This window comes from Lagopus muta, chromosome 1, assembly GCF_023343835.1.
Source record: "Lagopus muta isolate bLagMut1 chromosome 1, bLagMut1 primary, whole genome shotgun sequence".
NCBI lineage: Eukaryota > Metazoa > Chordata > Aves > Galliformes > Phasianidae > Lagopus > Lagopus muta.
Genome location: NC_064433.1, coordinates 180,576,320 through 180,603,406, shown reverse-complemented (window position 1 = coordinate 180,603,406; position 27,087 = coordinate 180,576,320). Strand labels below are relative to the sequence as shown.

The 27,087-nt window shown below is 35.7% G+C and overlaps 1 protein-coding gene across 5 annotated transcripts in view; it reads left to right on the top strand.

Annotated features, from left to right (window-relative positions):
* DYNC2H1 (dynein cytoplasmic 2 heavy chain 1) overlaps positions 1-27,087 on the top strand; it is a 137,547-nt gene that overhangs the window by 6,789 nt on the left and 103,671 nt on the right. For 4 of the 5 annotated variants that reach the window (XM_048936129.1, XM_048936118.1, XM_048936140.1 and 1 more), the window contains exons 10-42: positions 118-242; positions 1,037-1,212; positions 3,430-3,625; positions 4,096-4,191; positions 4,836-4,988; positions 5,085-5,183; positions 7,562-7,701; positions 7,808-8,036; positions 8,800-8,927; positions 10,210-10,325; positions 11,206-11,333; positions 12,500-12,649; positions 13,833-14,038; positions 14,854-15,009; positions 15,102-15,216; positions 15,581-15,751; positions 15,971-16,353; positions 16,651-16,783; positions 16,875-16,992; positions 17,162-17,274; positions 17,383-17,502; positions 18,502-18,652; positions 19,885-20,087; positions 20,585-20,767; positions 20,983-21,165; positions 21,293-21,516; positions 22,267-22,382; positions 22,703-22,902; positions 23,561-23,825; positions 24,200-24,407; positions 24,768-24,897; positions 25,551-25,706; positions 26,749-27,008. In XM_048936129.1, the coding sequence (XP_048792086.1) occupies positions 118-242; positions 1,037-1,212; positions 3,430-3,625; positions 4,096-4,191; positions 4,836-4,988; positions 5,085-5,183; positions 7,562-7,701; positions 7,808-8,036; positions 8,800-8,927; positions 10,210-10,325; positions 11,206-11,333; positions 12,500-12,649; positions 13,833-14,038; positions 14,854-15,009; positions 15,102-15,216; positions 15,581-15,751; positions 15,971-16,353; positions 16,651-16,783; positions 16,875-16,992; positions 17,162-17,274; positions 17,383-17,502; positions 18,502-18,652; positions 19,885-20,087; positions 20,585-20,767; positions 20,983-21,165; positions 21,293-21,516; positions 22,267-22,382; positions 22,703-22,902; positions 23,561-23,825; positions 24,200-24,407; positions 24,768-24,897; positions 25,551-25,706; positions 26,749-27,008 (5,530 nt within the window). Of the gene's footprint in view, positions 1-117; positions 243-1,036; positions 1,213-3,429; positions 3,626-4,095; positions 4,192-4,835; positions 4,989-5,084; positions 5,184-7,561; positions 7,702-7,775; positions 8,037-8,799; positions 8,928-10,209; positions 10,326-11,205; positions 11,334-12,499; positions 12,650-13,832; positions 14,039-14,853; positions 15,010-15,101; positions 15,217-15,580; positions 15,752-15,970; positions 16,354-16,650; positions 16,784-16,874; positions 16,993-17,161; positions 17,275-17,382; positions 17,503-18,501; positions 18,653-19,884; positions 20,088-20,584; positions 20,768-20,982; positions 21,166-21,292; positions 21,517-22,266; positions 22,383-22,702; positions 22,903-23,560; positions 23,826-24,199; positions 24,408-24,767; positions 24,898-25,550; positions 25,707-26,748; positions 27,009-27,087 lie in introns of those variants that run through there. The other variant, XM_048936159.1, reaches the window with a different exon arrangement.

The window sequence follows — 27,087 nt, the reverse complement described above, 5'->3', positions numbered from 1 at the left end:
TCTTTATTTACTAATGAACTATGTAAATTTATCCAGTATGTTTCTGTAACTGCAGTAATAAATTCAAGCTTGTTCTGTTAAGTTTCTGGTCTAACATGAATCATCTGCTTGTGTTAGACTATCAGACAGACTTTGAAACTCGATGCCACGGTGTTCCTGGCGATGTTTCTGGACCTCTGTCAGGCAAAAACCTTTCTGAGGTTGTCAATAACATCGTATGGGTACGGCAACTGGAGATGAAGGTAACAGCTTCCATTGCAATCTGATTGCATTACAGTTTAGGTGCAGTATTATTGTGTGAACATATATAAGAATATATAGATTCTGAGATCTTAATACTCATTGATCTGTACAGTGTTCACTTGAAGTCCAAAGGGATTTCTTGATATTACTTCTCTGAGTCATTGACATATTTCAATGAGAATGATTGATTGATATATCCCTCCCAAAGTAATGATTAGCCCAGATTTTTGGATTCACTTGAGTTTTGTGTGACCCATTTCAGCTCCGTATGACAGAGGGTGGAGGTCTGAAAGATGTTACTTTTCTGTAGGTCCTCCAGAAGGAAAAGCAGCAGATGAGATTTCACAATGATTTCTCCTGCTTGCTCTGCTGAAAAAAGTAATGCAAGTGATATGAAGAATAATCTCACAGATGGTGTTGACTAAAGTCTTGATTAACTTGTCCATGCATGGGTCTGGAATCTCATTTGAAGTGCCCTTGAGAATTGACATGGACAGTAAAGAAGGACATGGGAGATTTGTACTTTTATGGAATGTAAACATGAATATGATCAGATGGGATACCCTAGGGTATCTACTATTCCTGTTGTGGACAACTTAGTCAAATCAACTTCTCAATTCACTCTAATGGGAATTTGAACACCTGGGACACAATTCAGGATTCATACTTTTTTTGTTATCTGTTTTTGGCACTTAATTGGATCTTTCCTAATACTAATTTGTATTGTGATGATTCCTATTTTCTAATTTAATACCATGAAATTAAGCTTGCTTTCTTTGTGGTTGTGTTCAAGGTGGATGATGCTATAAAGCTGTCAGAGGCTGTTCTGTCTGATTTGTCTGGGTTTCAAACTTTTCACCGGAGTGCAAGTTCCTTTCTGGAACAGTTACAAGTATATGAACAAGAACAATTTGATGATTGGTCTAGGAATATCCAGTCAGAAGTATCAAATCCCAAATCAGGACTTTGGTAAATACATTTTCATTAAAATGATGCTAACATCTGTAGTGATATGTAACTAACAGAACCTGCTTTAGGAATTAGAAATTTCACAGAAATAAAAATGAACTGAGAAAGGGAATGAAAAAGTTTGTTATCATTTCACCATTCTGCCAGGATAGGTTGTTAGGATGTAGTTTACTGGACTATGCTAGTACCTGGTTCTGACATATATATTTGTTTTGCTTGCTGTTAATACTTATGTAATAATTTCTGGAACTCAGATGAGTATAATAGTGATTAATAGATGACACAATATGTAGTTATAAATAATTGATATTCACAAGAAATTCTGCGGTCCAAATAGAGCAGATGGAAGAAGGTGTATAAATCAGTTTAAACTCATAACCTGCATTCACAAAAATATAGAAATAACTGTTTATTTATTTATTAATTTATTGGCTTGGCCTTAAAGCTTCTGATTGTGTCTGGCGTCTGCGTGTTGCCAGCTTTCTCTGAGAATAGTGAGAGTTCTGCAATGCCAAATGTTGATACTCCTTTTTAAAGATGTCAGAGAAGAGGAGGGCTATCACCTTCTTTGGCCTGTTGGCCACTCTTCTCCTCTTATGATGCAGCCCAAGATACTGTTGTTGACCTGGATAGGCTGGAGAGCTGGGCAGAAAAAAAACGGATGAGGTTTAACAAAAGCAAGTGTAGAGTCTTGCATCTGGGGAGGAATAATTGCATGCACCGGTACAGGTTGGGGGATGAGCTGCTGGAGAGGAGCTCTGTGGAGAGGGACCTGGGTGTCCTGGTGGATGACAGGTTGGCCATGAGCCAGCAGTGTGCCCTTGTGGCCAAGAGGGCCAATGGCATCCTGGGATGCATTAAAAAGAACGTGGCAAGCAGGTCTGGGGAGGTGATCCTCCCCCTCTACTCTGCCCTGGTAAGACCTCATCTGGAGTACTGCGTCCAGTTCTGGGCTCGCCAGTACAAAAAAAGACAGGGATCTCTTGGAAAGAGTCCAGCGGAGGGCCACGAAGATGGTGAAGGGCCTGGAGCATCTCTCCTATGAGGAAAGGCTGAGTGAACTAGGTCTGTTCAGCCTTGAGAAAAGACTGAGAGGGGACCTGATCCAGGTCTATAAGTATCTAAGGTGTGGGGGGCAGAATGGCGAGGCTGGACTGTTTTCAGTGGTGAGTGGAGACAGGACAAGGGGAAACGGCCGGAAACTGCAGCATAGGAAGTTCTGCACAAACATGCGCAAGAACTTCTTTCTGATGAGGTGACAGAGCACTGGAACAGGCTGCCCAGGGAGGTGGTGGAGTCTCCTTCTCTGGAGATGTTCAAGACCTGCCTGGATGCCTGCCTGTGTGACCTGTGTAGGGAACCTGCTTTGGCAGGGGGGTTGGACTCGATGATCTCTGGAGGTCCCTTCCAACCCCTACAATTCTGTGATTCTGTGATTCTGTGACTGTTGACCTTTAGAGCTGCAAGTACACACTGCTGGCTCACTCCAGCTTTTTGTCTATCAGGACCCCAACTTCTCCTTATGTTGCTCTCAATGAGTTCTTCTCCCAATCAGTAAACATCTGAGTTTGCCCTGGCCCAAGTACAATGCATAGCACTTGTCCTTGTTGAACCTCTTTAGGTTCTCATGGACTCACTTTTTGAGCCTGTCCAGGTCCCTCTGGGTGGCTTCCCTTCTTTCTATGGTGTCAGCTGCACCACTCAGCTCAGTGTCATCTGTCATTGTTATTGACAATAACCCTCTGGCTATGACCATCCAACCAATTCTTTACACACCTAATAGTCCTGCCTTCAAAACCATATTTCCCTAATGCAGAGATAAGGATGTGGTGTGTGACCATGTCAGAGGCCTTGCAAAAGTCCAGATAGACAACATCACTCTACCAATGCTGTAACTCTATCATAGAGGGCTACCAGATTGTTCAGGCATGATCTGCCCTTGGTGAAGCCATGCTGGCTGTCTCTAATCACCTCCTCATCTCATATGTGCCGTAACATCTCTTCCAGGATGTTCTGCCTCATGATCATCTTCACAGGCTTTGAATTAAGAGAAAGGTTATTAGAATAACATCTGAGTAATTTAAAATGCTAATAAACATATAAAAATATAATAGAATTACATCAAGCTTTTCAAAATTATTACTTTATTATAAAAAGCACCTAAGGAACTAATAGGAAAATTTATTTACTGATGTGTTTAATTTGATTTTGTTTTAGCATCCAAGCTAATAGTCCAGTAATGGAGTTGGATCATGTTTTTGGAACATTAAATATACTTTATTCAGACCGTTTGGTGACTCTCCTAAGAGAAGTACGTCAGCTGTCAGCACTTGGTTTTGTTATACCAGCTAAAATACAGCATGTTGCAAACACTGCACAGAAGTTCTCCAAGCAAGCGGTCATCCTCAAACAGGTAAAGGTTAAATGTCATAATAACTTCCTGTTCTGATTTTCCATTTTTAGTAGTAGAACACTTCCAGATTATTATCTTTTCCGCTTGAATGTGTTGTTAAGCTTTCTGCTTATTGTAGGGCATTTCAGTCCAATTGGGAAGGAAGTAGGTTGTTTTTAGGTCTTGTGTCATGTCCTGGAAGATGTCTTGAAAGCATCTAAAGTACTACTAGACGTAATTAAGGTGATGTATAATTATCTCAAGCATGTGTAAGTGGCAGTCCTTTTTACTATCAGAATTAATCACTCGAAGAAGACATCACATTACCACAGTATATATAATTTATTCTTATGAGTGTTATACTACTTCAGTTAATTCTAATTTCTAAGTAGCACTGATTGCACAATACATTCAGAAATATACTGTAAATATTAGGAGTACTGAGATATAAATAATCTGTTCTTGGTAATTTAATCTCTTCATTTCTACAGGTGGCACATTTTTATAATTCTATTGATCAGCAAATGATTGAGAGTCAGAAGCCAATGATGTTGCAGTCTGCCCTAGCATTTGAACAGATAATTAAGGTGAGAGGACTCTCCTCTCCTGTATATACAATTTCAGTGTAATCTGCCTATCCTGTGGTACTTCTCTGTTTTTACTGGACATTTTAAGTGCAGTCTTACAATGTAAGCAACACCATCTTGTTCATTAACATTTATTAAAACTAGCAGTGCTTTCTTTTTTTGATATTTTGATTGACTTACTGACAAATGAATTATAACATGCCCACAAACAGTACTTTTAGTCTGCCATTAAGTTTCCCCAGTGCATTACTGTAGCTATAATGATATGCCCATGTTTTTGTGGTTTGCCAGCTTGTTATTTCTCTGGCACAGTGGAGTGGTGTAGTTAGAATCATAAAATCATAGCACCACAAGGTTGGAAATGACTTACAAGATCATCTAGTCCAACCGTCTCCTCATCACCATTGCCACCACAAGCACTAAGCCATATCTTGCAGCACGTCATCCAGACACCTCTTGAACACTGCCAGGGACGGCGACTCCACCACCTCTCTGGGCAGCCATTCCAGTGCCTGACCACTCTCTGACAGAAAAAGTTGCACTTTGTACTCAAAGAGATCTTTCTCATCTCATCAGTCTCTGTATAGTAGGTGATAATCTACTCTATTTGTTATTAAACCTTACAAAGTTTGTGTGGTTTTAAGCATTCAAAGTCTGGTCCTGGAGGAAATGCTCAAATAACATGGGATAATCCCAGGGAGCTGGAAGCTTACATACAAAAACTCCAAGCTGCTGCTGAACGTCTTTCCACTGAAAACAGAAAACTAAGGAAGTGGCACACAAACTTCATTGAAAAGGTATATTTTCAGGTGAAATCGAAATTGTGTTTTTTAAGCATTACTTTACTCTCTCTTTCATTTATATATAGTTATCTTTTAAAATTCTTTTAACAGGTTATATCTCTTATGAATATTGATCTACTTCGGCAGCAGCAGCGTTGGAGAGATGGACTCCAGGAGCTCAGAACTGGTTTTGCCAGCCTCGAGTCACAGGCAGGGTTTCATTATCATATTGCAGGGGTTGAACGTTTGACTTCTAATGCTAATCAAAATTAAGACTCAAACATACTCTCATTTAATTAATTTTGATTAACGAGTTAATTGCTTAATAATGAGGACAGGTGTTTTTTTTTTCCAGTTGTGCTAATGGCTAATGGGAGAAGTAAAACACTTGTTCAATTAATTGGTCTTAGATGAATAAATAGAAAGACCTTCAGTCTTCTGCAACGGGTGGGTCTGCACCATTAGCATGTTGAAATACAGAAATGGCTAGAGCTATAAAGGATCTCAAGTCAGAATAGAATGAATGTATAAAATTTGGATTTAGAGTGCGTTTGGAATGCATTTTTGACTGAAATAGTGAAGAAGCTACGTTTTTATTTGTTCATCTACCAGCTGCCAATTCTTGGTTAAGAATATCATACTATGAACTGTAAATGATATCACCTAAGCCACTTTCAGGAACCATTAGTCAGTTTCTTATTTCTTGTTGCCTTTAACAATAATGGGTCTATAATCTTGGATGGATGGATGGATGTGGTGTTCTTGGCCTTTCTAATACAAATGTGAATCACTTTAATTGGTACATATTTACTAGTCAAAAGTGCAGTAGTTCTACTGTATTTTTCCTATAAAATTTGCCATTTTCTAAAAGTAATGTAAATAATTAATAAGTGATTATTTAGCCTTTTTTTTTTTAAAATTAGAAATGATAAAAGTGAGCAAAATATATCCTGTTTTACAAATTATAAGCTTACTATACCTTGCAAATACACATGATTGCTCTTGTCATCAAGCTGTTAAAATTCTGTAGTAGCTGACGAGGATTTCAGGGCTCTGTTTGCAGAACATATAGCAGTGACTGGAAAATCAGCATCTGAATTCATTCATATAAGAATTATGAAGAGGTTTGTGTTTACTCTTTAAGAGCATTATTTGGAAGAAAGGAGCTAGAAGTAAATAAATAACCTGTAGTAATCCATGAGGGAACGTTACAATGTAAGTAAGTCTCTCCAAAAGTAAAGCCTCCTGTTTATTTCTGTGAAAACTATAACAGATGCAGAGAGCACAACAATACTGTTTCCTAGAGCAAATTCTCAGTGAAAAACAACGCAGTCATTACCAGTGGCTATGCATTTTCACCAGCAACAAAAAAGAGCCTGCTTGCTGTACTCATAAAAGCCTGCACGGCTGTCTGGAATGTGGCTTGTCTTTCACATCCCTGTCGCCACTGCTGAAATGTATCACCCATTGCCTCACTGTGCTCACACGCACTGTTTTGTCTCTATAAATGTTCAGCAAATGTTAATGAATGTCAATGGTGCCATTTTTTCCACATGGAGGAATTCAGTTGCACACCTTAGCTTCATATGCACTTCCAGTCAGACACCATTTGTCAGACTGCTGCCATCTGTCCCACTACAATAATGAAATGCTACAGTAATGGAATACTGATTGGAAGGTTCAGTCTCCGCTGCCATACCACCACTGTCTGTTTCTGATGTTGCTGGTCAACATAATAAAACTGGAGGCATTACTTTTGGAGCAGCCATCGCACTATCTGACGTAGTCCATGAAGTTGTTCAAGTGTCAATTTCCAACAGTTCCACACTTTTCTTTAAAACTTTGTTTATCACTGTCTTAAAATTTAATTGAAGAAACGTCATTTTTCTTCATCTTAGGAATTCTTCTTTTGGAAGATTTCTCGTGTGTGCTGTCTTGAATTCTAGGATAGAGCTTAACTGTGTTGCTTCTTGTAGCAGCCTTACACTTCCCCTAAGAACTGGAAATCAATACCTGATTAAATAAGAAGGGATGCTATTAAGCTACAAGAAGTTTCTTATTTCTTTTTTGACTTTCACTGCCCTTCTGAAAATGCTTTGATGGCTTACAAGTGACCACTTACAGACTTTTGGGCTTTAAATATTCTCATTGCTCACATTCCAATGAAATTTCTAATTCTCTAATATAGAATCTTATATCTGCTTATTAGTTGGTACTAATTAGGCAAGGAATTTCTGAAATACAGTAGATGTATTGTAGGAGAGTAAAAGCTGTGTCGTGTTTAGATCTCTCATTCAGCAATCCCCATACCTTATTTTTAGCTGAGTCCTCTGTTTTAGAAAAGCCATGTGAAATTCTTAACCTGAAGTGCAGTAGAGACTGTTTTGATTTGGATTTTGTTTCTTATTTCTGTGTTTTAAGATAAGAAGATCTAGAATTACTATGCTTAATATTGAATCATGCAATATTTCTTTGAGCTTTTTCCAAGATCAATACCTCCAGGCATTCCACTGTGCTGAGCTTTGCATAATGATGTTTTGAGAAGACAAGTGGAGTAAAATAACAAAATAAACATTTTTACATTTTAGGGTTTCAAATCAAGTGATATGAAGGCTTGGAGACAACACTGGAATCATCAACTGTACAAAGCTCTGGAGCATCAGTATCAAATAGGTTTAGAAGCACTTAATGAGAATTTACCAGAAATAAATATTGATTTAACATTCAAGTAAGATTTTTCTTTTTTTTTTTTTTTTTTGTACAAAGAAAATGTTTTGGCTCAAATTGTATTCAAAAATTTAGGTTTTGTATTTTGTATCTGTTCCACATTTTAGGCAAGGCCGGTTGCAATTCAGACCTCCTTTTGAAGAAGTACGAGCTAGATATTACAGAGAAATGAAGAGATTCATTTCCATTCCAAATCAGTTTAGGGGAGTAAGTGAAACAGAGGAAGAGTCTATCTTCACTGTTATGACTGAGAGAAATGCAAATGGATTTCTGACTGCTTTTAGTAAAGCAGAAGATTTGTTCAGAAGGCTGGCAGAAGTTTGTAATCAATTCAAGGTATTTTCAGTATTTGATTCATGCTTTTTGATTTGTACCTCTTTGGGCTTTAGATCTTCTAGAACGAGCTGTGCTATGAAATTTGTGCATATTGTCCTTTCCTACAAGGCATGTAAGCCAACCACTTAAGCACATGTGGCTTGAAGCATGTGTACAGTTCCCATTGAAATTTCTATTACAGCAATCTTTCTGCCCTTGCTCAAGACCTGTTTTTATCATCCTTTCAATACATAAAGGGAGCTTATAAATTGAAAGGAGACTGATTTCCCCTGCCCCCTCCTCCCCCCAGAAAAAAGAATAAGGGGAAATAACTTTAAACTAAAAGAAGGAACATGTAGTTTAGAGATTTGGAGGAAATTCTTTAGACAGAGGATGGCGAGGCTGTGGCACAGACTGCTCCGAGAAGTTGTGGATGCCCCATCACTGAAGGTGTTCAAGGCCAGGTTGGATGGGGCCTGGGCAGCCAGGTGTGGTTAGCCTGCCTGTGTTAGGGAGGGCTGGAACTGTATATTCTCTAAAGTTCCCTGCCAACACAAGCCATTCTGTGATTCTGTATTCCTTAAAAGCATGGATATGTCAAACCAGGAAGTACATCCTGATTTTTGCACGAAGAGAATCAGTATGTAGTTGAAGGAGCATAAAAGTTACAGAAAATGTAGCTTTAAGGTATTATTGAAATATTGTAATATTATTGAGAAACGAAGTATTCTTACTCTACTAAATATTTGTTTTCCATGAAATTAAAAAAAACTACGTTGAGAAGGAATGGATTGTAATTGGCCAAGTAGATATGGAAACTCTGGCAAAGACGCACCTTTCTGGCAAACAGGACTGGGAAAAAAACTTCAAAGCATTAAAAGTGAGAGGCAAAGAAGCAGAACGTCTTCCCAGGTATAGTGCTACTGTGTTCCTTTGTTTGAATAAGGAATTCCTTCAGGTACTTTAAAGGCAATAGTAAAAAAGAATTATTTTTCATATGGAGTTATAAATACAATTTAAAGTGTTTTTTAAAAACTACCATAATTTTGACAGATTTGGATTTTGTTTTTCAGTTTTAATTTTAGACACCCCCTTTTCTCCATGGAACCCTCTCAGAATGCTTTTAATGACTTCTTTTCATGTGATGGGAACCTTCCTCAAAATTCAGGGTTGATTCTGAGATAGTAAAAGGCACTGCAGTATTTTAACAATTATTTTAGCTAAGTCATGTACACCTGGATTATATATGGCATTGGAAATAGGCTTAAAAATATTTATATGTTAAATAATTCATGTATTTAAGCACTTGATTACATCCTTAAATTTATACTTTAAGATACAGTAATTTAGGCTTTTATTCTTACAGGCATTCGTGTAGGATGCTGTGTATTGCATGGATAGAGTTACTAAATGGAATTGGTGGGAACCACCTTCAGAGCAAATAGAAAGAGGTCACATTTCATGCAGGAGAATGGGGCTGGTGGAATTGCTGGCTAATTGTTACTTTCAGTAGTAGAGATTTCCAGGTGTTTGAGGACAGACTGAGAGAGCAGAAGACAAATCAGCTGATGGATCTTGAAGCCAGAAACCACGAGTGGATACACAGTGTCACAAGTTGAAAATAGTTGGTTTTCAGGCAGGATACTCAGGAAGATTTTAAAATAGGATAGCCCTTTTCACAGTGTTCTTTAGGCATCTCCTTAAAGTCACTGTCAGAAATAGGGAACGGGGTCCTTATATGACTCACTGTGGCTTTTTTAATATTCTTTGCACTATGAAGACCTGGGCTAGTAAATTCTCATGGAAGTTAGAGACCTAAGGACATTATTGCAGAAATAATATTTTTGTTGCACCAATAATATTTTTCTTCTTGAGTATTAACATTTTGAATTTTGAATTCAGTGTCGTGTATAAAATCAAGTGATTTACTCATTATTGGAACAATCAGAGTGTTAGACCTTAGTCACCATAATGTTGAGTATATATGCTTGACATTTGTTATATGTCTTTCAGTGCTACGAGTAGCACAATTATTTATCCAAGAAAGTAAAATTTGTATTTGTAGAATGATGTGAGATTTTTTCTTACTAGGCTATAAAATCAGGTTAAACTACAGACTTGCCTACATGATAGAACTGTATTGGGACTTGTACATATTACTGAATACTTGCTGTTCTTGATATTTTCCTTGAAGCACCATCAAGATAGATTGCATAACTGTTAACTGCAACCCTGTGAAAACTGTAATTGATGATTTTATCCAGAAGTTGTATGATGTTCTTGTCATTTCTTTGAGAAAATCTATACAAGGTAAATAACTTCACTGAATAGTAGTTTTTTATTTCTGTTGCACTTGTTTGCACTGTTACTGTCTTTGTTGAAGACTTCTTTTATTTAACAAATATTTTACTTTAAGACATAGTAAATTGCAGAAATCACAGTGAAGCAAAAGTAATGTTACTTGATTTCCACTGGAGGCCTAAGCTATGACCTCTTGATCTCCATGTGCGTTTTTTCCATTCATTTGTTTTGGCAACATCTGTTTCAAATGCAGCAGAATACACCTAGACAAGAAACTCAGAACAAGGATCATGCAGAGGGTGAATTACTTTCCTAGCCTGACAACTGAATTGCTTTCTGGATGATGCATTATTTCCTGGAGTTGTGAAGAAAATATATTAAAAAATAGACATACATAGATAGCATAGCATAACAATTGTGCTTTATAGCATAGCTTTGCTTTTCTTTGTGAATATTTTCACTCTGCAAGGAGGTGGCTTTATTTATTTAATTTCTTCTAAAACAAAATAAAACAAAACTCCCACTCCCCCTCCAAAAAATTTCACATCTGTTTTTCTCCTATTACCGTAAAAAAACATACAGATTTTGAAAATATACAAATAAATGCACTAAGTCTGTATGTTCAGTTCTCAGAAGGGACTGATACTTACATTTTAAGTAATACACTGCAAGTAACATATTAAATTTAGAAGTCTATATGTAAACACGAGCATCCAGCCTTTGTTGAAGAGGCATTTAATATTGGAGTCTGCAGTTTTTAAGCAAATACCTTATGTACAAAGCTATGTCTTATGCTGGTGTTGTACCACAGCACATTTGTCTGACTTTGTTATTTATTACTACAAATACTTTTCCATAACAGCTCTGTTTTCTACATTTCTTTATGTAGCTCACCTTTCTGATGTTTCTTCATTTCTTAATGATGCCATGGAAACATTAGTTGTTAGACCTCAAACTGTAGAAGAAATATCAGAAGACAATTTAAAATATTTAAATCTACATGAGCAAAAAGGAGAGGTAAGATACAATTTTATCATATCCAAGACAAAAACTATATAAAAAAACCCAAACAACTGCATTCTGGTAGCAAAACTTACATTGAATGTAACTAATTTAGAATAGGCAGTGACATTGTAGAGTCAGGGCAGAGGTCCATGTAACCATGTAAAGTATTTTCTTTCTAGCAGGTGTATAAAGGTGAATAAAGTGGCAGCATAGCGAAAGAATATAAAATCACAATATTGTATTTGATGTTTCCCACAGTTCTAGCCTCTAACCAGAACCTTTATGGTAACATGTTAGAATGACCAGGGTTGAGCTTTATGTAGTTCTTCTCCATATAGTAAGACTGGCTTTCTTTTCTGCAGCCTTAGCTAGTCTCCTCTTAGGGCAAATATACCTTTGAAATTTATATTATCTTCTGGTAAAGTGTAGCTTGGTCACTCATTACAAGTAGGACACTTTTATTATTTTTTACACCTCCCGTCTATTAACTTCATACCATTTATGTCTTATTTTGGAAAGAAAAAAGTTTATGGAAAAGATAGCTAACCTCCCAAAATCTCCATCTGCCCTGTTCTGTTGCTGCACAGGATGTTATATGGTATGGAATATTATGTGGTTAGTTTGAGTCATCTGCCTGGTTGTGTCTCCTCTGAGCTGCTTTGACACTCCCAGGATATTAAACAGGAAGGCAGTTAGCAACATCTTGATACTGAGCAAACACTGTTCTGCACTACCTGAAACATCAGTGTGTTGTCTGCATTGTTTTGGTGACATAATATAACACATCTGCTGTGGTGAAAATTAACTCCTTCCCAGCCAGGCCCACGACACATTTAGGTCATGTATATACCAATCTTCAGTTGCTTTGATACTGTTTCGGAATCTGGCTGATTGGGTATCTACAATAAGTAGGGAGCCATTTACCTGTTTCTCAATAAGCATTAACTCCTGTATATTTCATTTCAGGATCAAGATTTAGATTTTTTCTAAATACCTCAGATGCTATTTTTCTTGTATTTTACTTTTTATGTAAGCAGTATTAAAAATGCAAATGCATGTAGACACATAATCTATGGATACACCAGTGGTGATTCTTATATATTTATTTATTGTTTGGGTAAGCAGGATTTACTGAATTTTTACATACACACATGTATTTTTAATCCACTTGAATTTAGATTTTTCTCCTGTTTCAAGAAGCTGAGGATAAAAACAAACTTTTGCGAACTGTGGCTGGCGTGGGTTTGGACACAGTCAGTAACCTGAGAGCTACGTGGGATAAATTTGAGTTAATGATGGAAAGCCACCAGCTTATGATAACAGAGCAGGTAACAATGTTTAATCATGGAATCATAGAATGGCTTGGGTTGGAAGAGACTTTACTAATCATCTAATTCCTACCCCCCCTGCCATGAGCAGTGTTTCTACCCACTCGATCAGGCTGCCCAGGGTCCTTTCACAGAATTCCAGAACCACAGAGGTTGAAAAGGACCTCCCAAGATCATCTAGTCCTCTCTGCCATAGCAACACCTCCAGCAGTGGGATGTTGATGGCATCTTTGGGCAGCCCATTCCAGTGCCTCACAAGTCTCTAACAAGTTTCCTCCAAGTATAAAATCTAAATTTCCTCTGTTTTATTTTAAAACCATTCCCCCTTGACCTGTTACTATCTGCCTCTGTAAAAAGTAGGTCTCCCTTTTGTTTATAAGCTCCCTTTAAGTGCTGGAAGGCTACAATGAGGTCTCCCTGGAGCCTTCTTCAGTCAACTCTTTTTTTGTAAGAGAGGTGCTCCAGTCTTCTGATCATCTTTGTGGCTCTCCTCTGGACCCGCTCCAGCAGCTCCTAAAGCACTGAAGTCTGGAGAAATACTTTTTCATGAATTATATCAAATCCATACCTTTTCCTTGTTCAGTATTAACACAAACTTTGATGACAGTCTGTAAGGAGATACTGCTTTTTAACCAGTAACTAGGTGAAATATCTGTAGAACTGATTCTGAAATTAATGTTGTTCTTCTGTCTCAGAGACCTGCCTAAAGACAGAGATGGCTTAATATAAATCAGCAGTTCCCTGAAGAAAACAGAACAGTTAAAATATATTGTTTATTTTATTGTGTTCTTAGCACTGATGCTGGGGTGGTTTCTTTTCTTTTTTTTTTTTTTTCTTTTTTTTTTCCAACAACTTGGCTAAACTACGTGCATTCCTCTAATTGCCAGGCCACTGAGACGTTCTTGAACTCTTTTTCATTATTGCTGAAGATACTAATGTGTCATACAAATAGCAGTTCTTCTGTGTGCAGGCTAAGTGGGTAGCATAGGCCAAAAAATAAATCTTACCTACCAGCATAAAGTTAGTACCCCTTGTTTTGAAATGAAACCAGAAGACTAAAGATGAACAATTTCTTAGGGTGTTCCATATGAAGTTGAAACAATGTGATTACTTCACTTTTGCTGGATAGTAGTTGTAGTTGTGATCCATTAAAGGAATCTCGTTTTTAACTCTTACTTTACAGATTGAAGTGATGAAGGGAAATGTGATGTCACGTATTGATATATATCTTCAAGACCTGGAAAAATTTAAAGTTCGTTGGGATCAGCTGAAGCCAAGTGATGATGTAATTGAAACAGGTGATCAAGATGTGCTTGAGAAAAGTGCTCAGATCATAAAAGAGAAGAAAGAGGAATTTGATGAACTTGAAACCATGAAGGAAAAACTCATGTATGTTTATTTCCCTTTGCATTGTACTCATTAACATATGGATCCTTTGCAGTAAAAATATTTTTGAAAATATTACATTTTATCTCACAGTTAATATTGCTAATTCAGTTTTCTTCATATTAAATGACTTTCATTCATTATTTTTCAAGGTTATTTTTGTTCATTTTACATTATGTGACTTTCTCGTGCTGAAGTTTTTATGAAATAAAAGGTCAAGGACTCAGGCCTCTAAGGAAAAGAATGTATAAACAAAAAAGCAGATGTTCTGACTTTTGAACTCACTCAGTCAGCTGGTAACTTAAGTGGGCTAGAGCTCACCTCTCTCATTTCCTGAGTAAGTGTCCTATCTGTTAGACTGTTGTGTTGAAGGAAAGAATTTTTTCCTCTAAATACCTACTTTAGGTAAACTCATTACTGCATATCCTGAGCAGACAAAATTTTTTATTTCAATTCTTAGCTTGGCATGTAATTATGGTAGTAAATAAAACCAGCATGATTCTTCTACCTATAATGAAAAAACAAGTCAATTTGAACTTTATTTCACACCTCATTTCGGGTAATACCAAGTTCAAAATTCACTCTGTGAAAAAAAGATAAATGAAAGTTTAGGGCAAATACAGTTACTCCTGTTATTCCTTTATTATTTCTGCTTGGGAAGGAGACAGTAATGAAATTGCAGTTGGCAAAAATGCTCTTCAGTAAAGCCAGTGGCTTTTCTTAATTAAAGGAGGTCTATTTTAATGTAATTGCTTCTCTTAAATCATTAATGTGTAGTTGAATAACTTGGTGTATAATGCGGTTATCTTTTTATTCAGTGAAGAATGCCATCATTTTAAATTGGAAGAGCCTGACTTCTCATTGTCAAAAGTTGTATCTCAGGATATTAAGTGTTGTGCAGAAGTCTGGGCATTGTATGAAGAGTTTTATCAAGGTTTTCAGGAGAAAGCCAAAGAAGACTGGATTACTTTTAGGTAAGATTTTCTTGCTTTATTTTTTGTGGACGTGTATGCATGGCTATAGTTCTGTGTTGTTACGACCTTTTCTATATTTGATTTTCATACAGGAGTAAAACATACCTATTTGAGGAATTTTTGTTTAACTGGCATGATAAAATTAGGAAGATGGAAGGACACACTGTAATGACAGTAAAGTTGCAAAAAGAAGTGGACAAATACAAAGTAAGATGCTACTTATAGCAAGGTGTTTAAAATAAAAAATCCAATAATATTATTTACTATGTTACTCATTGTTCATTTTTCACCAAAAAAATCAGAGTTTCAGAAAGTATCTCCTGGTGCTGTTTTGAACATTTAATTTATTTGTAAGAATCTTTTAGTGCCTTATAGTGAACAAGGAGAGCATTACAATTTACTTAAATGTACTTCACAATGAGTTTTCCTGAGAAAGTTCTTAAACATTAAATCCAGCATTCTAAAAAAAAAGCATTTTAAGAATGTTAATTTTTTGTAGCAGCTTCTCTGTAAACAAACAGATACAATTTGCAGAAATATTAGGTAGATTCATGTAATTTTTTTCCCATAGATGATAATTCCACTCCTAAAATACGTTAGAGGAGAACATCTTTCTCCAGACCACTGGCTCGATCTCTTTCGTCTTCTGGGTCTTCCCCGAGGCACCACTCTTCAGGGTTTGCTATTTGGAGATCTGCTTAAAGTGACTGATGCCATTATAGAAAAAGCCACAGAACTTAAGGTATGAATAATGACTTATAATTGTATTTTTATTCTGATATTTATTTATCTAGTGTTCTTTTGTAAATGCAACAGTGTCTTTCCATAGAATATTTTGTTCTGCATGCATATTTATATTTTTATCTTAATATAGAAATGTAATTAGTCTTTGATTCTTGAAGAAAAAGTATTACCACAAGGCCTGTAGTTTTAAATGAAATCTATTTCTGCCTTTAAATAGGATTTGAATTGTCGGGCTCAAGGTGAGGTTACAATCAGAGAAGCATTACGTGAACTTGAACTCTGGGGAGTTGGGGCTGTCTTCACATTAACAGATTATGAAGATAGCCAAGGCAAGACTGTCATGCTTATTAAAGACTGGAAAGACATTGTCAACCAAGTTGGAGATCATCGCTGCCTTCTACAGTCCCTCAGAGACTCTCCATATTACAAAGGTTTTGAAGATAAAGTGTCCATTTGGGAAAAAAAACTGGCTGAGTTGGATGAGTTTTTGCAAAATTTAAACCTAATACAGAGGAAATGGGTCTATTTAGAACCCATATTTGGCCGTGGAGCTCTGCCCAAAGACCATGCACGGTTTACCAGAGTTGATGAAGATTTTAGGTTAGTGATATGGAATCTAATATATTTTCTGTACCATCTTTGAACTGTGTGCTACATTGTTATTAATAGTGGAAATATGAGGCACAACTATTCCAAAGAAGTTGTTAAATCATGCTGGAGATATGTTGATGTAAATTCTGAAATATTTCATCATAGATTTTTAAAACTGAGTTATAAATCAGATACTTATACAACTCATATGTGCTTTAATTTTTAATTAAATGGCTACAAATGTTTAATATTGAGAAAAAAACTGTAATGGTAATTTTATGAATTATTCCTTTTTTTTCTGTCAAGGTCTGTTTTGTCAGATATCAAAAGGGATAACAGAATAACTTCACTGAATGCCCGGGCAGGAACAAGAAATACCTTAATTGCCATACTTGATCAGCTTCAGAGATGTCAGAGATCTTTGAATGAGTTTTTGGAGGTACAAGAGAAATTAATATAGTTTTCTATAAAGAAAGTAAATAAGTTTGAATTAAAGTAAATAATAATAAAAATATTTTCTTTTTATACAGGAAAAGCGCTCAGCATTTCCAAGATTTTATTTCATTGGAGATGATGACTTATTAGAAATTTTAGGACAATCCACAAATCCTTTGGTTATTCAGACTCATCTTAAGAAACTTTTTGCTGGTAATGCATTAGTTTTCATTTGGGAAGAATATTTATTCAGAAATAAGTATATTTAAAGCTAAATTGTCTGTTGCACATTTTTTTTTTCTCCTTTTCTGCTGCTAGACATGGGGGAATTAATCTTTAAGACTAACAGTATCTGACTTCATTGTCATTTTCTGATTAATAGGCATTCATAGTGTGAGCTTTGATGAAGAATTTAAACACATAGTTGCCATGAAGTCAGTAGAAGGAGAAACTGTGCCACTTAGGAATAAAGTTCTTCTGTCCAATGATGTGGAGGTAAAAAAAACAAAAAAAAACAAAAAAAAACCACATACAAATATATTTCCAGAAAGTTTTGAGAAAATAATTTGCAATATATCTGAAGTTTTTTCTTCTTTTGGGCAGGTGTGGCTAAGCAGTTTGGCTTTGGAGATGAAGGAAACTCTGAAGAAGATGTTAATTGATTGTGTTGATGCTGGAAAAAAATCAGAAGGTTCCATCGATCCAACGCTATTTCCTTCCCAGGTAGTAGATGATTCAGTAGCACCACTGTGGAGTTTGAAATACACCAAATGAGTTACTTTTAAAGGCTCACAAAGTATGCACATGAATTTGCAAGAAATCTCCAGACAAATCCCAGAAAAATCCTCATTATATATTATAGAGAAATTCTTTAAAATGTTTTTTTTTCTTATAATTCTTATGTAAACATTAAAAGTACTAAGGTATTTTACATGCTGCCTGATCTTACATAAAATATATTTAATATGATACAATTCTTGATCTTAGCTGATAGACAATAATAGATGTGGGGCTGCTAAAACTTTGTGACATTGAAAAAAAAAAAAAAAGACACTTTTTGAATGTGATTAATCTGTAAATTTCCCCTGTGAACAGAAATAGTGAACAGAAATAGTAATAAAGATAAAATTGATTTTTGCAATTTGAACCAGTAGCACAAATGGCCTAGTTAAACTTACAAATCTTCAGGTTGGTATAATTGGTGGAATTTTTTGATCCCGTTCTTTCTGGTTCCAAATTTGACTGAATCTTTGTAGCTCTAACAGTATTTTTCCAGTGAACTTAAATGACTTAAAACATAAGGGGTATATAGAAATCCGAATACAAAATGCTATGTTAGTGGGTCAGTAGTGGAACAAGTCAAAGATGTGATCTGAGCTCTTTGGCTGCAGACTCAGTGGGCCTAAAATGTTTGTGTATTACAACTCTGTTAATAAGAAAAGACGCTTCTAACAGTTTTGGTACTACATGTTTTAGAGCAGCTAATGTATTTGCTGTATTGGATTGCATTACAGGTTTTTGCTAAATGTTATCAGTTTTTAAAAGGTGGCTGTATTTAAGTGCTTAGCAAATGTTTGATGTCGTTTACGTTTACAGTAAAATAATTTAAACATTGATAACATTTTCTTAGTGACCAATGGTAAATGATTGTTTTCCTTTATCTTCGGTATTTTTAAAATGTAATTTGAACTTCTTAACTTTTTTTAAATTTTTTTATTTAAGATTCTTTCCTTGGCAGAACAAATTCAGTTCACTGAAGATGTTGAAAATGCTATCAAAAACCATAACCTGCAACAGTTAGAATTAGAACTGATGGCTAAACTGGAACGTTATACTAGCATTGATACTAGTATGGAAGATACTGGCAGTACAGGTACAAAAATGAGCCCTAATATGTAAGACCTTATTTTGCAACTGTATAGTATTTAACATTCTCTTTGTTTAAGTAGGAAACTACAAATTAGATACCTACTATTATCAACATTAGTGTATTTAATGTTTCAGTGAATAACTGACTTTTATTTAGGAGAGCTTATGTATTTGGAAACGTACGTAATTCATGTATCTACAAAATAAATGAATATATATGTATCATCACATAGTTTTATACAAAATGGCTATAACTGTATGTAGAGAAATCCTCCCATTTTCCTTCTCCCTTTATTCTTAGTTAAAATCTCCAGAGCATATACAGTATGATTTCAGATCCTCATAGAATCATAGAATCACCAAGGTTGGAAAAGACCTAAAAGATCACCCAGTCCAACCGTTCACCTATTCCCAATAGCTCCCACTAAACCATGTCCCTCAACGCAACATCCAGTCTTTCCTTGAACACCCCCAGGGTCGGTGATTCCACCACCTCCCTGGGCAGTCCATTCCAGTGCCTGACCACCCTTTCTGAAAAGTAATACTTCCTCATGTCCAGCCTGAATCTCCCCTGGCGTAGCTTGAAACCATTCCCCCTGGTCCTATCACTAATGACACAAGAGAAGAGGCCGACCCCCAGCTCACTACAACCTCCCTTCAGGAAGTTATAGAGATCAGTGAGGTCTCCCCTGAGCCTCCTCTTCTCCAGGCTGAACATTTCCAGCTCCTTCAGCCTCTCCTCATAAGCCCTGTGCTCTAGACCCCTCACCAGCTTTGTTGCCCTTCTTTGAACACGCTCCAGGGCCTCAATGTCTTTCTTGCAGTGAGGGGCCCAAAACTGGACACAGTACTCGAGGTGCGGCCTCACCAGTGCTGAGTATAGGGGAACAATCACATCAGTTGAGAATTTGTGCCTCACTTACCAAGTGGATATAGCTGTAAACACATTTGGAATAATGGCTGTAAACACGTTTAGAATAATTTGTTTCTGAAAAAAACCTCTCTCTCACTCTCTTGAGAGTAGGGGCAGATAACATCACATGCATTAGGCTAGTCGCCCATCTTTCCAATGGCTGAAATTACATGATGACTTACTACCTCTGTCAGGACCTCATTTTATGCTGATCTGTAAATACATATAATTGTCTCAGTAAAATCAAATGATAATAGAAAGTAACCCAGTGAATGTCAGAATTGCTAACATTGTGATTTTTTTATTTTTTTCATTGTATGCAGAATCAGGAATTCTTGAGCTCAAGCTTAAAGCTTTGATTCTTGATATTATTCATAACATTGATTTAGTGAAGCAGCTAAATCAAGCTCAGATTCACAGTGCTGAAGACTGGGCTTGGAAGAAACAGTTGAGATTTTATATGAAAGACCAAAAATGTTATGTTCAGATGGTAGATGCTGAACTTCAGTACACTTATGAATATCAGGTATGATATTTTTAATTTGTGCTTGGTGGCTTTTAAATACGTATCAAACTTTTTTTCATTCTTCACATGCTGCTAGTTGCCTTCCAAACATTGCTGCTGTTTTCCAAATTTGTTTTGTCGTTTTTGTTCTATTTCATAGAAAGTATTAAAAAGTTGAATACTTATTTTTAGTTCTTGATTTTGATAATGTAAATGTAATGGTTGGATGGAAAGCAGCTACAGTATGGATACATAATACTTAATATGGATACAGATTGATCTGATTTCAGTGCTTTTTTCATTTCCTTTAAAGTTTTTCTTTTTTTTTTTTTTGTAATACAAAAAAAAATTAGGGAGATTTCATTATTTTCAACAAATTCATATACTTAAAGAGATAATAATCTTAGTCATTGCTTTATCTTCTCTTTTTAAATTTATTAATTTATGAATGCAAGTAATGAAATTATATCTTAACTAATTTTTGTGTACTAAACTATATAATTATTTTGTTTCTGCAGGGCAATTCCCCTAAACTTGTTTATACACCTTTGACAGATAAGTGTTACCTAACTCTTACTCAGGCTATGAAGATGGGCCTTGGAGGAAATCCCTATGGTCCAGCTGGCACTGGCAAGACCGAATCAGTAAAAGCCTTAGGTGGACTTCTTGGAAGACAAGTATTAGTCTTTAATTGTGATGAGGTGTGCATGGTTCCTCGTAATTTATTTTAAAAAATTCAAGAATATATTCTCACATACTTCATAAAGAAGTATTACATTCTAAACATAGTCTTAGTAATTTTTCAGGTTCCCTTCTTAGACATTTGTGGTTATTTAAAGTAATGTATTGTTTTTAATAGGTAGGAAGATAGTCTTCTATTACTTCCTTGCTATTTGTGTTTCTTTTTAATTTTAAGGGCATTGATGTGAAGTCGATGGGACGCATATTTGTGGGCTTGGTGAAATGTGGAGCCTGGGGCTGTTTTGATGAATTTAATAGACTTGAGGAAGCTGTGTTGTCTGCAGTGTCCATGCAGATTCAGACTATTCAACATGCTTTGAAGAAACATAGTTCTTCATGTGAATTACTTGGTAAAAAGGTACGACAAAACGGACTTAAGGTTTTCTTACACAAATAGTACTGAAAGAACTGGATCTCTACCAATTTGAAGAATGGCTACTGTAACTACCAACAATATACTATTACCCTTGCATTTCTAATTCCAGATTGAAATGGATCATAATTCTGGAATTTTTATCACTATGAATCCTGCTGGAAAAGATTATGGAGGAAGACAAAAACTGCCTGATAACCTCAAACAACTTTTTAGGCCAGTTGCTATGACTCATCCAGACAATGAACTTATTGCAGAAGTGATTTTGTATTCAGAAGGCTTTAAGTGTGCTAAAACACTTGGTGGAAAATTAGTGGCTATTTTCAATCTAGCAAGGTAAGCATATTTAAAAATAAAATTCTTAGCATGTTTTTGTTTTGTGGATGGTGACATTGATCCTTGTGGTTATCTCACGTTTTTTCTCTATGTAGTATTTGCCATGTACTTTTTGTTAATCTTCTGAAATACTGTATGAATTGAAAATTGCACAAAGCTGTATTTTGGAAACCAAAGTAGCCATAGAACAGTAGGTTTGGAATCGTCTGAACTTTTACTTTCAATAAAAAAAAAAAAAGTGACTAATTTAACATAAGTTAAAAATAAAAATATTGCAGTATATTGGGAGCTTCAGGTATGAAAATAGGTGGAATGCAGTTAAAATCTCAAGGTGGCAAAGTACTGCACCCCTGTTAGCCTCATTAAATATGAATGTAAGCATATGACTGTGTGATTAAATGTGTATTTTGACTCCCGAAGTAGTTTTAATGGAAATGGAATTTGATTATAGATATGCCAGATAAATGAATGCAATTATAAACTGTCAGACGTTAAATTCACTAGTTAAATTTAGTTAAATTCACTAGGGATGATGATATAAATATTAGCTGTTGAGTGTCATTGCTTATACCTCTGAAAAGCATTACGCATGCTACTAGAGAAACTCTTCTGCTTCTGTTTTGCCCCAAGCCATATTGTAAGCTGAAAAAAAATAAATTAGAAAACCTGGCAATGTTGCCTAAAATTTATTTCAACACAGTTGAACAGTTCAACAGGTTTTTTTTGTTGTTGTTTTCTGTTTTCATTTAGGGAGCTTTTAACACCACAGCAGCACTATGATTGGGGTTTACGAGCATTAAAGACTGTTCTGAAAGGCTGTGGCAGTCTTCTTCGTCAGCTGAAGAGAAGTGCAGAAAAGCAAGAAAGTAAGATTGATCATGTCAAACTTCTTATTGTTTAGAGTACTGTACAGATATCATTCTCTACGTTGTCTTCAGTACAGTTATGAGAAGCCATAGTTTGGATTAGAGACTACTTAGCAAAGAAAAAGTTATCCAAGAATAGGCCCAAGAGTAGTCTCCCTTATAATTCCACTTCCATAGTCTTATAATATGGATTCAAGCAGTGGTACGTTCTGAGCTAAAAACAAATAATAATAATAAAAAAACAACAAAAACCAACACAAAACAAAAAACAACCAAAACCAGAACACAAATTAATCTGTCTTCTTTGTTATTACTTCCAGTTAATGAAAGTCACTTGGTGGTTCAAGCTTTGCGGCTTAATACCATGTCAAAGCTTACATTTGCAGACTGTGCACGATTTGATGCATTGGTTAAAGATGTCTTCCCTGGCATTGACTTCAAAGATGTGGAGTATGCCAAGTTAACTACAGCTTTACAGGAAGCCTTTGAAGAGGCACGCTTGGAAATTATAAACACTCAGGTAAACACTGATTAGAATAGCAAAACAAAATGAATTGTTCTTAGTTAGGACTAGTTGATAGTACCTTTGACTCATTTCCTTCTACTTTTGAGTGAAATATTTTATAAAAAAGTGGAAAAAAAACCACCTAAATGTTAGATTATGATTGTTCCTATATATACAGATGTGTATGGCGGAAGAGTGGGAGGTTGATCGTGTAATTCAATGAAAAATTGTGCAAGAAGGCTTAAGATGTGAGCATGTGATACGCAGTTCTTTTCAAGCTGGGTACAAATTCCTCTGAATGTTTTGGACAGTGAAGGAATTAATATGTAAACATTTACTTTTATTGAGCAATTCTGTGTCTCAGGCATATTCATATATTTTTTGAGCTTGTTTTTTGACTAAACATTCATGAATGTTTCTGGAAAAATCAATGTTCAGAGATCACTGATATCTTTGTTTTAGTAATACAATGAAATGCTTCTAATATGCAAAATAAGTTTCTTGCTACTCTTTCACATCTGAATTTTAACTGATCTTCTAAATGCCTGTTATTTCATAATTATAGAGACAAGAGTACTGCATGCAAACTAGATTGCAAAAAGCATGAAAAAAGAGAACATGAGTGCTTTAGCTCCATGACTTCATCTATCCTCTGTTTCTTTTTATTATTTAGGTCAAGAAAGCTTTGGAATTGTATGAACAACTACGTCAAAGAATGGGTGTAGTTATTGTAGGTCCAAGTGGTGCAGGGAAGTCAACACTTTGGCACATGTTAAAGGCAGCACTTGGTAAAACTGGCAAAGTAGTCAAACAGTACACTATGAATCCCAAAGCAATGCCTCGTCATCAGTTGCTTGGCCATATTGACATGGATACCAGAGAATGGTCTGATGGTGTGCTTACAAATAGTGCTCGGCAAGTGGTACGAGAACCCCAAGGTGCGTTTAGGAGAGAGTAGTTGTACTGTTTTGTTTAATTTGCTGAAATTGTTTATTTTCAGCTTAAATTTTTACAATATTTTGTTATTAGTTTGTGGTTAGGATAAGGTAAATGAAACTTCTGGTGCCAGTCATATTGAAGAACACAGATTGGCACTTTCCAGCTTTTCTGTACTTAAGAGAACAAAAGCAGACATCAGAAGATAAAAGATGAAGAATGTCCCTAAAGAGCTTATTAAAGTTACAATGAAGGAAGGATAAGAAATAGTATTCAATTAGTTCAGGAGTTATATCCTTTAAGTGTTTTTCTTGGGTTTGATATTTTATAATTTATAATTTTACATTTATAATGTATAATTGTGTCTGGAAAATAGATACTACTTCTTGGATAATTTGTGATGGTGATATTGATCCTGAATGGATTGAATCCTTGAATTCTGTTTTGGATGACAACAGACTGTTGACTATGCCTAGTGGAGAAAGAATTCAGTTTGCCTCAAATGTCAACTTTATTTTTGAAACTCATGACCTTAGCTGTGCATCTCCTGCTACAATATCTCGAATGGGAATGATCTTTCTGAGGTAAGTCAGAGAGTATTATCATTTCTTAAACAAAGCAAATCTTCCTGTTTTCTAGAAAGGTGGTCTAAACTGTGCAGAGTGGTTGAATTAGTTGAGCACACTTGAAATGCAAATCAGTGAGAGTTAAGTTTTGTGCGTCTTCAGAGCTGTCTTGCTATAACCTTTTGGCAATGTATTTCCTAGTTTTTCAGAGACATACTGCATTATTTTGTGTATGACCAATAGAGCCAAAATATTGACTAAATATTCTTATGCAAAAGTCACTGGACATTTCTTAGAATTTTGTTCCATTTTAACTCATCTGTGTGAAGATATGGAAATCTGTTAATTTGAATCTTGATTTCTTTTGCTTTAACTTAGTGATGAAGATACAGATCTTAATTCTCTGATAAAATCTTGGCTAAGAAGTCAGCCTGAAGAATGCAGATACAACCTTGAAAATTGGATTGGGGACTACTTTGAAAAGGCTTTAAACTGGGTTGTCAAGCAGGTTGGTAATTGAATACTTGATCACTTCTCAGCTTCTATTAAGGAGATACATTTTTCTAGTTTTGGTAACTGTTCTTTTTAATAAGAGTAATACTGGAACCATTTGAGTCACTGTGAGTTTCTAAAACTTGATTGCTCTATTTGAAGTTTTGAAACATATACTACAAATCTCCACTGCTGTGGCCAACAAACTAATAATGGAACACCTGCATTACCTCCCCTTTGGGAAGGTGCCCCACAGATGATCGCTTTGTATTTTTAATGCTATTTCCCCTGTTGTTTCTTTCACCCTTGGATATTTTTCTACTTTTGAAGTATCTTCATCTGGATGCTAAAGAAAGGCATGACACTGGTCTTGAATATCATCCTTTGATGGTAAAGAGCAAAATTCATAAATAATCTATTTCTGAGAGAGATTCTAGTGTATACTTACACTGGTTTCTTACCAATTCTCAGAATACTCAAGAAAAGTTCTGATTGCTAAATTACATCAATTCATAATTAAACATGGAATTAAATACAAGTTTAAGACCTTCAAATCAATGTTTTATGATAATTTCACATCAAGTGGAAGAGCCAAAGAATACGCTGCTAGCAATACATTGCATGTATTATTGGCATGTGATTAAATGTACTCTGACTTGCAATTTACAGAATGACTTTGTGGTAGAAACAAGTTTAGTTGGAACTGTGATGAATGGACTTTCGCATCTTCGTGGCTGTACTGACCGTGGACAGTTTATCATTAACTTGCTCCGGGGTCTTGGTGCCAATCTTAATATGAGCTCACGACTAGAATTTGCAAAGCAGGTAATCTTTTTCATCATGTTCATAAAACATTTCTCCATTTAGAAGGCGATTTTTTTCCCTCTTCTCTCAATGAAGATTCACAGTAGTGGAATATCTGTGATCTTATTTATTTGCAGTCTGTGCTGCATACAGGGAAGTAGCTAAAGTAGCTTAGAAGTAAATAAATGTTTCACGTGTCCCTGATACATTGCTAGGTTCATCCAGCCCAGGCAGCAGTTCTTTTGTTCTGCAACAAGTGATACAGAACAGCCTCTGTTCATACTGTTCTATGCAATGAACCTCTACAGAGAATATTTTGTGCTTACTGCATCTCTAACACATTTATTATTTGTGTTGCGTGGAATAATAGCACTGTACAGGCTTTGAACCTTACCAGGAAAGTGTTCTTTGAAGTTTTGAAGTTATGTATTTTATATTCTGGGGTGTGGTTTTATCTTTGTGTAAATACTTGAAGACACAAAGATAACAAAACAGTGCTGGGAAATTAAGTGGCTTGCTTGTCCATAGTGCCTGCATACGGCTGTCCCTGGAGAGAGTTATCTCCATTGTCACCCTTGGGTTTTCTCTTGAAGAGAAGAAAATAGTTCCTTCTAAAAGACAGTCTGGAGCTATAACATATTCAGGGTAGATGGTCAAAGATCAAACTCAACTTCTGGATATTAGCCACTGATGAAGGGGAATGAGTTACATTGGCCTTTTGTAAATGTTGTCTAATATTTAAAAAGTTTATATAAAGGTCTACTAAATGCAGTTTAATTCTTATTCTTTGATTTCTTTGAGTTTAATTCTTTATATTTCTGAAAATAATGTTATGTGGAAGAGTAATACATTATTGTTTCATTCAGGATTTCATCATAAAGCATATGTATAACATGATCAAATTTGGTTTCAAAGCAAGCTACAAAATTATAAAATGGAGGAATTGCTTCTTTTTGCAAAGTTACTCTGAACATTCTTTATGTATAAATTAATAATTAAAATAGTAGGCCTTGCCATTAGGGATATGGATTTAACAGAAATTTTATTTTGTTTTTTTTTAAAGATCTTCACTTGGGCACAAGAATCTCCACCAGATCCAAGGAGGCCCCTGGACACGTATTATGACATGGACAGCGGACAGTTAATGCTATATCGGCTGAAAAAGCCTGAAAATCTAACAGCTGATAACTTCAGTAATCTGCAAACACTTCCTGTCATCCAAACCCCTGACATGCAGAGAGGCTTAGATTACTTTAGACCCTGGCTAGACTTTAACAATAAGGAGCCATTTCTTCTTGTGGGTCCTGAAGGATGTGGAAAGGGGTAAAAAAGCACATTTGCTATTTTAAGCAAAGTATACTTCTGTCTACTTGAAAAAGTTAATAATGATTTGTATTAATGA